This window comes from Papilio machaon, chromosome 8 (genome assembly GCF_912999745.1).
Source record: "Papilio machaon chromosome 8, ilPapMach1.1, whole genome shotgun sequence".
Taxonomy (NCBI): Eukaryota; Metazoa; Arthropoda; class Insecta; order Lepidoptera; family Papilionidae; genus Papilio; species Papilio machaon.
In genome coordinates this window covers 3,320,131-3,333,530 of record NC_059993.1, presented here as the reverse complement: position 1 = coordinate 3,333,530, position 13,400 = coordinate 3,320,131, and the positions used below count along the sequence as shown (strand labels likewise).

The following is a 13,400-nucleotide window of genomic DNA, read 5'->3' as shown; positions in this document are numbered from 1 at the left end:
AACTTCGTCCGCGCAGGGATAAAAAAATACTTGTCAAGTAGCATGATATGTTTTTTTCTACACAATGTTCAACATCTATACCAAATTTCCGCCATATCCATATACCCACTGACAGCATCCATCCATTTGAACTTTCTCAATTATAATATTAGTAAGATGTTTAGCAAAGCTATTTAGCTGTCCTGGAATTTTAAGGATTTTTTTAACAATAAAAACGGTAAACCCAAACAAAAATCTAACCGTTTTACAGATAAAGCACGTCGAAATAAATTATCATTATTATTTCTTATCGATTGGAAAAATGCAATTCACAAAAAATCGATGGCATTCTTTTCTGCATTGAATCTGTACCCAATTTATTTGTAAACCGCAAACTGAATGTCAAAATGACAAACTAAAACCAAACGTCAAGCCCAAACTCAAGAAAAAACAAACAAAAAGATCTGCGATCGGTGTATAATTTATAAATATTTAGAATGTGGAATAAATTGCAGGACTCGCCCCCGTTTTATCTGCAATTTTCACAGACCAATGGCTACGAGATATCAATAACCGATTACATTACGTTATACACTGTTAATATTTTGGAGAATGAATTTATCACAATATTGAAGGTTAGTTTTTGTAAAATACAATGTAAGGTAATGAATATGTTTTAATGTGCTATTCTATTTAATTCAATTATTATTTTCCTGGTACATTTAATCATTTGACGATAGGTTAGTAATATAATCTATTCAACGAAAATAAAATATTATTTTTATCAATAGGAAAGTAATCCAAAACTGGAAATAACTGACAAGGAGTTGATGGATAATGGAGTTGACATGCTTTCAAACCTAGAGAATATCAAAGACTTGAGAATAAACACTGCAGATGGACATTTAAAACTTTATATATGCAAGTTTTTTGTTTATCCATTTAGACTGAATTTAACATTACATGAAGCTCCCAAAGAAATTGTAAGTAAAGATTTTTGAGCTTTAAATATAAGTGTTTCCATGAATACTATAAACTTATTAGCTTAAAAACAGGAACTGATTTCAAATAACGGTTGGGAATTTTCAGTTTTTCCAGAAAGTTACTCAGCATCTTCTCAGGACTATTATAGAGCTTCGAACTATTGAACAGAAATTGCGAGAATCTTTAAAAAAGAAAGATGAAGAAATAGACAAGTATAATATGAAAGGATATAAAATAGAAAGTAAGTTTCAGTTTTCCAATATAATGTATGTTGCGCACAACATGCATTTTATATATTACTGCAAAGCATGTTATATTAAAATATTTGACTAGTTGCACTAAACACATACACATTTATGGGTGTAAACATGTTTTTTGCTGAAGTAAAAGAGCCTATGCGGCCTATTATCATATATGGTTGAAACTTTGAGAGCCTCCTGTAAAGTTGTCATTTGTTTGGCCCTTTTTCATAGGATCTATCGAAATTATGATGATTTACGTTTGGGTAATTTTAGTTCATTTGATTTCAACAATTTACTTTGATAAATATTTATTAGTTTTTAATTTCAATAATGTACAGAATATAGAAGAACAACAGTATTTAATGAAGAGGAACATTTGAAAATGCATGAAGTTTTTAAAAAAAATGGTGTTGTGCCACAAGATATTCCTATCAGTTTACTCGAGAAAAAAGGGGAAAATAAAGAAAGCATTCTTCACATGTAAGTATTGTATATACCTTGAATTCTTTTTGAACAATATTTAATCTAAAGTAATGTTTAAAAGGTTTGATTCTTTGTTTTGCGTAAATGTCTAAATTCTCAATTGATTTGAAAAAAACCACAGAAACAAAGCTTTTTTCTATATAATTTGGGCTTTTTTTCTATCAAATTTATCGGATGACAATTTAGAGACAAATAGAGTAATATCACAAAAAATTAAAAAAAATTAAAAACCTCATATAATAACAGGAAACAAGAGACAAATGGTATTCATGATGTTCAAGTTAAACAAGAAGCAACCACATCAGAAGCAACAGTGGAAGCCAACACTATACAAAATATACCAAAAATTGATATCAAAGAAGATATAAAACGTGAACTGCAAAATAATATTAGTCCGTTGAAGAAACGGAAAAAAGAGTTGAATTTGTAGCATTCATAATGGTATTTAAGATTTTTTTGTACTTAAAGGTAAAATTACCTTAAGATTCTTTTTCTATGTGATAAAGGAACATAAATGGATCTCTAGTATACCTTTTACATTATGTATTGTATATCTAGATCATTGTAGCATTCATATCCAAAAGCTATGTATTTTTTAAGAAAAAATCCTTTTTTTTTATTTTATGACATCATGAATTACATTTTTAGTTGTTTTTATTTTATTTTGTTATTTCATAATTATTATTTTTTACTTTATGCAATGAAATTTTGAAATTGTTAAATGAAATCAATGAAATTTCTTGAAAAAAAATATGAATTTTATTTGTTTTTTTTTTGTAATAATGAATTTGGTTTATCTAATATTTTAAAACGACAGGCAACATATTCAGTTTCAAAAATGTTTAATAATCTATAGTTTATGGATATTTTTGTAATGAAATAAATACATTTAATTTAATAATGAAATTTTATACCTTCATAGTATTAATATGTGCAGTTGTAAAAATTAAAATTCATTTAGAAATTCATTAAAATTGGACCTGAATTTGAAAATTTAAAATTGTTATAAATAAATATGTAATTATAAGTGCTTAATAATTTATGATATAAATAGTAAATATAATATAATTAAGTGAATAAAAATAATATTAATTTTAATTCCAAGTGTTGATGGCTCAGTTGTTAGCGGTCTTTTTGTAATATGCAGGTCCTGCTTCGAACCTTGTTATTCTCTAATGTGTTTCTATCTTCAAATGTACATTTATCTGTCTTAATTTGATGGAAAATGTAGTGTTACAACCTGCACATATCTGCAAAGAAACTCAAAGATATGTGAAGTCAACCATCCCGCACAGCGCTGCATGGTTGACTACGGCCTAGTCATCACTAAGGGAGGATCCGTGCCCCTCAGTAGCGATGTATATAAGCTGATCGCACAATAATTTCATTAATAGCACTGTTTGGTATTTACTTTTTATATATGTATATGGATAATGTCAAAATTGTTAAGATATTTAAAAAAAAAATTATAAAAATTTGCTTGTTTTTATGTAAAAGTGCGCGGCATGCACAGGCACTTTCCTTTTTGTGATAAGTTTGACTTTTTTAGTTATTTTTTTGGATAGTTATTAGATCAAATGTGACATTTTGATGTTGTTCATGGTTTTTATTGTCCATGGTTTTTAGGTTAGGTTTGTTATTTATAGATGTATAATTATAATGTATATAATACAACATTTAGACATGAAAAATTGTTTGTTTTTCACTACTTTTGTATACTACTCCATAATTATTAACAATTTGAAATTGGTATATACACGAGAAGACCAAGGGACTTAGGATATTGAATATTTGACAATTTACCAATTTACTTTGGTATTTGGCACAAAGTGACCTCACTGGAAATTTTACGTACATAATGTACTACTCATTTACCTACAGTTTTTTAGGAGAATTAAACAAAATATTATGTAAGTCAATTTATTCAGAATCAAAATTTATAAAATTAATACGATGTCCCTCACGTAACAATTACTTTAACCGTTGGTTTCCACTGCAAAACATAAACAACATGTTATCTCCCTCATTTTCTTAGAAATATAAAGAGATAACGATTTCTTTTTATATAGATTTTTCGACAGTGGATTTTGACACATCTCTTGTATGTGAATGAGTTTGAGCCTTGTGACAATTTACAACTGTCCCTGAATAACATCTTTGCACATGTAAGGCAGCGCATCGTGGCGTGCAGTTTATCATCTTCATAGACAAGCTTTGCCCGTTGATAAACCCTTTTTCCACTAGGCAATCAGCGCGGTGCCCTCACTTATATTAGCTGTCAAGTCGTGCGCAGATAGTTGCTTAATAGCAAAAGGTTTTTATTTATAAATTATATAAAGAACTCTGACAGTTTTAATCTTATATATATAATTCTCGTGTCACAGTTAGTTACCATACTCCTCTGAAACTGCTTGAATGATTTTTATATGCATATTCAGTAGGTCTAAGAATCGGCTACTATCTATTCATACCCCTAGAAAGTCTCTAGAAATAATTTACGTTTGTCGAGTCAACTAGTTGTTTTATAATATTTTGCACATAGCTTTAAAAATTGTCGCTGTCAGAGATCAGTATATAAAAATTGATGTATCACCAAACACCACAGTCACATATTTATAAAAAACAAATATTTAACATAGACAACAAAGTCCGTTTTTATCTAAGGTCGTGTCAAGCTTAACTAAATGTTTCGAAGCAAGTAACTACAAAACTTGATATAATACTACAAAATTCTGAAAATGTGCAAGAGTCATAATTACTATAGCCAAGCGTCTTATGCCTGTACAGATATATCATTATACTATTGATAATTTTCCACTATCGTAACATGTATAACAACAATATTGCCATCTCTTTCATTCTACATGACAAAAACAGAGATAACGATTATGATTACATGTGTTACGATAGTTGAGTTTACAGTAATATCTACTTCTGTTCTATAAAGACTATAAAATCTAAATTATAAATTATATTTATTATTCGCGATGAATTTTTAAATGACGTTTCGTAGTGACTTGCAATGAAAATCTTACAATCATAAATTCTGTTAACATCCCAAGCATAAGTTACGTTGATTTTTATAACAGTAAACTGTCGTAAGTAGAACTTTACGTCGTTCTTGAAATGTTAACAAGATTATTTCCTGTACAATATTCAAAACGATTTCGCAACAGACACTGTCCCAACAATTTTTCTAAGATTAAATTGTTTAAACTTTCGTGAGACATCATAATTAATTAATTAAGAAACGGCTTAACCCCTGAAGATGGATCCCCGATGGGTCCGAAACTAGTCGGTGCCGTCACCAGACGATCAAACGTGAGTTAAGCCGTTTCTTAATTAATTAATTTTTCTAAGATACATTCGTTATACTTTTCGCAGTAGTATAGTTCATTTCCAACATTCATATCGTTTCAAATACAGTTATAATTTAATTAAAGTTCACGTTTACTAAATTATAGCTATAGCAAATCTTAATTAGTAAAATTGTAATAAGTTGTGCAGTGCGTATTCCATGATACGTATTAAAAATCTTTAATCATACACAATCTAATTGAAAATACATTTTGGAAATGAACTTTACTAAATCCTTTCGTATTCACATCCTTCGTGTCTTATATTCATTGCTTGCCGTTATTTGCTTCAAGCCTATAGAAGTCCAGGCTAACAGCTACACTTCGAAACATCGCTCTCAGAATCTGAAGGCTTAATAACATTATCCCTCTCCTTTAGCTCGAATGCATCCGCCTGCAAATATAAAACAATACAATTAAGTAGATTGTTACATGTTTAACTATATTTCACGAGTTATGTAAAATCTTAAAGCAAAGTTTAATTCAGTTATTTAAATAATAAAAAAGAAACGACTAATGCTTAGGACCGTTACCTTAGTCTCTCTGTATTCCCTTATTTTTCTTGCTAAAGTTATAAATGCTTCTTCTATGTTAATGTTATTTTTACACGATACTTCAAAGAATGGCATATCAAAATCATCAGCAATCTGGAACATGATAAATTAAATAATTTTAGGTTAACATTATTTTTGTTTTATCTTTTACTTCTCCTCTTTTACCTTTTGACCTCTCTCCCTAGGAACAGCGCGGTGGTTCTCATGCACGTCACACTTATTGCCAACTAATACTTTGATAACATCTGGAGACGCGTACTGAAAAAAAAAATACAAAGCATTGTATGGTTACGAATAGTATGAAAAGAGAGATTCAAAAAAGCTAGTAGCGTGATGTCTGTCTAATTTGAAACAGACACAATATATGATATTAATAGTATACCTACATAGAAAATAGGTAAGTACACGGTGAATAAAATGTGAAATAGCGTTATATAAAAAGATTTTTATAACGCCTGTTAAGATTATAAAAGAAGTATTACATTTTTAAAACGAAAGATTGCGGAATTATTACTGCCAGGCGTCGATTTTTAAAATGAGAGCGCTATAGGAAAAAATAACATTTAAAAACTTACCTCTTGAATATTTCTCAGCCAATAAGACAAATGGTTAAATGACTCGAGATTAGTAATATCGTACATAAGGATTATACCCATGGCACCTCGGTAATACGCTGTGGTGAGTGTTCTGAATCTTTCCTGGCCAGCAGTATCCCAGATTTGTAGCTTAATTGGAACCCCATCCAAATTGATGATCTTTTGTTTGAAATCTATTCCTGTAATTGTTAAATGATTTTTTTGTTTAATTTGTTACGTCTGTAAAACGTTGAGTGTACTAGTATTTGAAAATTATTTCGCGAATTGTGTTATAGACAGTAGATTAAAGGCGACTACGTCAAAATATGAAAATAATATTGAGTTCGACGCACGCACGGGTCATTACAGTTCATTCAGTAAGATACATAACTGCACTAGCTATGTAGCTATGCAATGCAGTAGTAAAGGTACAGTCTTTTCTAATCCCATAGGTATAGTGATATTCAAAGAAAATATATGACACTTTACGAGCAGTAAATGATACAGTGCGTAATCCGGACAAAAGAGATTTATTAAGTCCATGCAATAAAACTGGTCTTATAAAAGAAAGCAATATAAATAAACTACAAATTAACCTCACATGACATTTATGAACAAATAAAACATTTAATATCTCCACAAGAAAACTATTCGGTATAATATTTAATGCGAGACTTTACATCAAACAGTCCATTGTTCGCTTCGATATTTCCGCACTGGAAACTATAATTCTGGCTCCGTTATAACCAGAAGGGAACTTAAGCACAGCATCACCTAACTAACAAAGGCTCGTAAAACTAAAAGTAAATATTCTCACTCACCTATTGTGGATATGTAAATGTCGTAATATCTCTCGTCACAATATCTGTGCACTATGCAAGTCTTGCCGACATTCGAATCACCCAAAACTAAGAGTTTGTACGTCGCTGAGAAGTCCAAAGCCATGATTTTTGTTTACTTCGTTGGTGAACGCGGGTGCTAGCTCAAAACATCGGTCGAACTGTCAAAGTGAGAAAAATCAATGAAGGTCAGTGCGCATGTGCGACTTACCCTCCCCGCAACAAGTCACTATGTAGTTAATGCCTGTTTCACACGAGCGCAGTACAGAAAGCCAGAGCAGTAGACAATGTAGTACATGCTACTATTAAACGCACACTTATGCCCTTCGTACACAATTACACAAGGCAACGTAAATTGTCAATACTAACTTGACATATGGTTGCGTCGCGCTCGGTATATACAACGTTGAATTATTGACGCCAGCTCTTTATTCGGTCAGTACGGGTATAGCGACTACATATCAACTGTATAGATTTGCTTAACCAGTACGACTTAAGGTCCTTCAAGAAGCGAGCGTATCACCATCTCAAAGGCCGGCAACGCATTTGCGATTCCTCTGGTATTGCAGATGTCCATGGGCGTCGATAAACACCTTGGTGTTTCCGCTGCTCGTTTGCCCCCTTCTCTTATAAAAAAAAACCATGGTGAAAATCGCAGCAACTCTTCTCACGACGATCATGACAAACAAGTTGCGGGCGATTGGCTTTGTCTATGACAGACAGAAATGCAGCAACGCGCGCTTTGTACAAACTTAACTCTCTAAGTTTCGTAGATTTACGTTGCCTTTTGTACGAAGGGCCTTACTTTCACAATAATATTCTGTCTTGGCGTATGCGTGCAGTACTGCATGATCTTATTGCTACACTGTGATACCCTCGTGTGAAATAGACATAACGCGGGACGATAAATATCTTTGGCGACAAGTTAATCTGCGAGTTCAAACATACAATGTATTAATGTGTTTTCCATATAAGTATACATCAGTCCGTACCTACGAAATCATATTACACAGATTAAATAGAGAGGTTTTTAATAGCGAACTGGTATTGGCTTACATCCAAACATTAAAAAAATTACTGCACCAAACAGTTGGTGCAGTAGACTAAAAATACATAAGCTTGTTTGCAGGAGTAATGTAATTTTTGGGCAATACAAATTTGCACAAAATAAACGTAAGTATGTAATCATGACATTTTTAAACCTTATAAGTACTAGAAACTAGCATTTACCCGCGACTCCGTCCGCGCGGAATAAAAAATAGAAAACGGGATAAAAATTATCCTATGTCCGTTTCCTGGTTCTAAGCTACCTGCTCACCAATTTTCAGTCAAATCGATTCAGCCGTTCTTGAGTTATAAATAGTGTAACTAACACGACTTTCTTTTATATATATAGAAGATGTGTACAAAATCTTATGAAAGTTAATTAACATCATAAAAAACACTAGAAATTCAACCTTATTGCAATACAATAAAGCAGAAAGATTTTCACGTCTATGTTAAATCTTACAAGTTTGTGCAAAGCAATTTCTTCTTCAATTATAGAGAATTTACTATCGTGCCATGCTGTTATGATTACAATGTAATTTAGTCCAAGAGAATTGTAAAATTACTTCAAATATATATCCTAAGTACTGGTGGGGAAAGTGCATTATATGAATGCACTTTTATACTGTCTCATATCTGTCATAATCATAAACTATCGTACTCATAGTCATCTTATAGTTCCTCAAGCTGTTCCTTTGTGTATTGTATGATTTCTTATACTAAATTTAAAGTAAGACACTTGAAAACATGGTTAATATATTAGATTTTTTTTTATAAGAGAAGGGACACCAAGGTGTTCATCGACGTCCATGGACATCTGTAATACCAGAGGAATCGCAGATGCGTTGCCGGCCTTTGAGATGGTGATACGCTCGCTTCTTGAAGGACCCTAAGTGGTAGCGGTTTGGAAATACCGGTTTTTAAGTATTTACCTACTAAAATTGTTATATGGTCCTTAAAAGTCTGAAATATATTCATAATAAATGCATTTTTGTAACAATAGGCTATTTAAGCATGAGACGTTGTGAGCAAAAATAAAAGTTTAACCTTACTATTGTTCGGTTTAGATGACACGTCGATATGCACGCCTTCCGCATGTGGTAGGCGTTGTTTATTAAGATTTCCATTTATTCCGTTTAAATCCTTGCCCATATCTGGTCCATACATCGCGGTGGTCCCTGTTATATGCAAAAGCATGTTTTTGTTAATACAGGCTTCAACGCAGCTCCGTTACCGACCCTTTGTCTTCTTAGCTTCTGTTTAAAACTATTTTCTCGAATCAAGATTAATATTCTGCCGACGATGTTTATGATATGGAATCATTCATATATTATATGGCATTTCTTTTGGCACGTCGGGAACAAGACTTAGTGATAAAGCTGACGTTTTTCAGGTTAGTTGTCTACTTTTTCTTTTTAACTAACAAAAAACATAGAATACGGGTTTATCCAAAGTATTCCTTACAACCCGCATTCCATGTGTTCTAGGCTACATAACTTTAAGTATACGTGACGCAATGTCACTCCAGGTCACACGGTAGCGATATAATTCGTAACCAGCTTCCATTCCAACTATGATTTCATTTGTCTAAGAACCGCAAAATAGTTGTAAGCGTCACCACAATATGTGTGGTAAATGTATGTTATTTTAAAGTTCGTGTCATATTCTGACGTTCAGAACTTAGAGTCCATTCACACTAAAACTGAAGATGTGCGGATAATCGCAGCAAATCGCGTTTTGAAAAGGTGAATCTAAGCTAGTAATTTGTTATAGTATAATCGAAACGAATCTTTGTTTGAAATTACCTTAAATAAACACACAACTCATGCCCATTTGCCATCGTCTTCCATTTAGCTCGGTCATGGCTAAACTTTGTATATTTGGTAATTTAAAGTTACACTTAGTTGTATTTTAATGTGAACAGACCTTTACAATATTCACTACCGAGCGTGCAATTTAAAAGGAAATAACGAATGTAGCAATAGCTAAGCGCGGAAATTGCACGGAAAGGGTTATGCATGCAAGTTACTATTGTGAATATGTAATGCTAGATTATATTATAAATGCGATGAAGTTAGTTTGTTACGCTTTTACGGTCCGGAGAAATTCACCGAAAATATTTTTTTTTCCGTTTTATTAGACTATTATTTCAAAAAAAAAAAATGTCTCACGCTCTAAAATACTGAGTACTATAGCAGCGTATAATAAACTAGTAATAGTACTTTTTCTAATTTTATTTATAAAGTGAAAAGTTCATGAAGATGTTCCATATAAAATAATTGTTCGTCCACGATGGGAAAGCAATTTCACAGAAGGGTATACCAATTACAGGGAAAGGCTTCACATATTGATTTGTTTGGAGAGGGTTAGCGCGGGTTAACCGCTGATGACCTCTGATAGCCTTAGCTCATCATGAGTATTGATCCCAAACCTAACAACTACAACATTTTTATATATAATTCAACACTTAAAGACTGATTTTATTCGAGCCGTTTAATAAAGAATTTTTCCTCATTGTTAAATTTGTTTGATTCACTTATTATCAAACATTGTAGTGAAGAAAAGCGTTTGAAAAGACCGTTAACTGTAAAAATTTGATCTTTTACCGCGCCTTTGATACTTTAATTTATAACCACGTGTGTTTTAACCATTTTTATTTATTTATTTACTTAACATTGAATTTAAGAAAGACATTCTAAATCCATACTTAAATGGCTTTACACGCACTTAATAATATATTATTTTAACCTAAATACCTAGGGTAATAAAAAAATCAGTTTGTCCAATCTATTATAAACGAAGTGATTCCTTCATTGACCTAATAACTACTTCTTCAAGTTAGAACTAATCGATTTCACATTAAAAACAAATGACAGTCAAACAGCACTGACAATATGACACCTACGCGTCTGACGTCAAAAATAGTAGATAAGCAGAGTACAAAAGAAATTGCTTAGCGTGAAATTCCCTCAAATGCGTCACCGTTAGGTAACGACCAGCCGGATCTTAGCGGTCATTAAACGAAAATAAGATCATATCTCGGACTACGGAGGACTCGGCGACCGAAAGTGATAGTTCAATAGATTTAAGAGATGACGCCAACGGACACCGAAAATGACTAGTCACCTTTCCTCACTCATATAACTATCTAATTCTGTATGACCTGTATGAAGTAATTATCTGTACTTAGTATATCTATCTGAGATTAATTTTACCTCACGTTCTTCGAAACAAAAACTAATGATCATAATTTATTATTCGTATAGCAATGGATTAAAACAATTTGCCAATTATAATTTAAATTTTTCTTCTCAACTTCCTTATACTACTTCCTTTTGTTTAACTTTTTCACAAAGCATTCCATGGCATTTACTAAACTTCTTAGTTTCATAAGCATAATAAGGTTTCCAAACAAGTGCGACTTACGGTCTTTCAAGAAACGAACATACCATCTCGTTAAAGGTCAACGAATCTGCAGTTACTGTATCTGCAGTGATGTGGATATCTATGGGTGTCGTTGATCATTTCGGGGTTCCTGCCACGTTATAAAACAATAATCTTACTTCATAAATCAGTCCTAATGTCGGGTCAACCACACATGTTAACGCTGCGGTCTTCCGATAGACAGGTAACTTGTCGTATACGTAAAGAAGTGTTGTCGGCCTCATTTCCGGTGTATCCAAAATGTTTGGGTATTGCAGAATAACTAATGGATACGGTTGCTGTATTGACTTTGTTTATATAAACAGATGTTAGAATGAATGTCGCACAGTTGGATTCGTGACAAGTACCTTACTATACCTCTCTTGCAGATGGTTATGTTGAGTTATTATTACAATTATAGTCCAGTATAGTGAGTACAGCATAGTTTAAAGTCAAATTATTGCACTAATAACAGCGGTAGAATATAGAAGGTAGGTACTTAGCGTAAGTTTGCACTGCTGAAACGAGTATACAAAAAATTGTTATTTCTGGATGCGAGGGGTGACAATTAGTTTTTGAACAACCTTTGGCAGTGGAAACTCACGCTTAAGCTTCACCTAATGATACTTAACATTATCCTTTTATAGCTGATGTAATTAATTACGAACATCTTTTAAAACATTTAATTATAAATTTAAATTTATAATGTCATTTTTTCTGTCCTTAACATTTATTTTGACAGCAAAAATACCTATAAAATTTTCATTATCCGTGATATTTATTGTGTGCTATTTATAAACCGCTTGCTGAAGCACCTACCTTATTTATAACCTACACATATTTTTGCAGATAATCATAAAAAAATAACGATTTCTTAATAAATTTGCTACGCGTGACAAAATGACAGCATAAAGAAACACTTGTTAAAATGACAGCAAGTTTTGCAGTCATGTCTCTTAGTTAATAATTACATACACAGACAGAGTTTAAGTAAAAGTTTTTAATTAATAGGAAGATTGATAAAATTCAAAGGTCATGAAAAAAACAGAAGAAAAATCAAAAACGGAATCCAGTATGTTTATACAATTTAAAACGATTACGACCAAACAATCTTGCACAAAGAAAAATGATGATTGCGTTAAATGGTATGTTACACAGTCAACATATCACTTCCTTCGTAACCCGCAATAAATATCAATGCAAAAGACATTAATGAACAATAATTAAATGTTGATCTGAAAAGAATCTTACAAACGGACTATAATAAAAATCCATGATAAATATCTGATCGTTTAGCCTCTTGTTAAAGTTCACAACTTCATTCGAAACTGCAAAGTATTTATTATAAATAATTACCCTCAAATCATCAGATTGTGAGGTAAATATGAAAATATTTACTGAAATTAACATAATATCATGTTATTTACATTCCGTTTACTTATATCTGTATACTATAAATAGTTTTGGTCTTTTAGTTGCCTCAAAATTAAATAAATTATGGTTAAAAGAATATTCGTCACGTATCGAAAGATGATAATTTGCTACACTTGATTTTTACTCTTGCTTACTCTTCGATTTATCGCCGAATCACCGTGAACGATATTACAGAGTTACAAGTATAGTATATTTAGTTTGGAGAACAATAAATTAAACGTACAATTGTTTCCTTTAATTGGTTAGAGGTGTACGCTATAAACATTGTCAGGTTGTCAAAGATTTTAATGTCTCCCGTCATCAAATCCTTTACTTTCACGGCGTCTTGTTTAATTAAAGGCGTGTTATTTATAATAACCAGCGTGGCTATTTCTTCTTACAATGGAGAGTGTTGTGTTTGTGGAGGTCGGCGCTGAGGTCAGTCCGGGTTCGCGCGCGGGTTCCGGGAACGCGAGTGACAAGCGTATTGTTCGCAAATTGTCCT

The 13,400-nt window shown here is 32.1% G+C and overlaps 2 protein-coding genes across 2 annotated transcripts; one reads left to right on the top strand and one right to left on the bottom strand.

The window, feature by feature from the left end:
• Window positions 1–418: 418 nt before the first annotated feature.
• Window positions 419–2,192, top strand: LOC106720715. The gene is made up of 5 exons (XM_014515462.2): window positions 419–614; window positions 771–962; window positions 1,069–1,204; window positions 1,544–1,685; window positions 1,935–2,192. The coding sequence occupies exons 1-5, from the start codon at window positions 477–479 to the stop codon at window positions 2,116–2,118; spliced, it is 792 nt and encodes a 263-aa protein (XP_014370948.2). The 5' UTR covers window positions 419–476; the 3' UTR covers window positions 2,119–2,192.
• A 2,850-nt stretch (window positions 2,193–5,042) lies between these two features.
• On the bottom strand, window positions 5,043–7,219 carry LOC106720664 (ras-related protein Rab-8A). Its single transcript, XM_014515391.2, has 5 exons — window positions 6,995–7,219; window positions 6,174–6,373; window positions 5,764–5,856; window positions 5,578–5,691; window positions 5,043–5,438 (listed from the first exon to the last, which is right to left on the bottom strand). Exons 1-5 carry the CDS (start codon window positions 7,116–7,118, stop codon window positions 5,355–5,357), a joined length of 615 nt encoding a protein of 204 aa, XP_014370877.1. The 5' UTR covers window positions 7,119–7,219; the 3' UTR covers window positions 5,043–5,354.
• Between the last annotated feature and the right edge of the window lie 6,181 nt (window positions 7,220–13,400).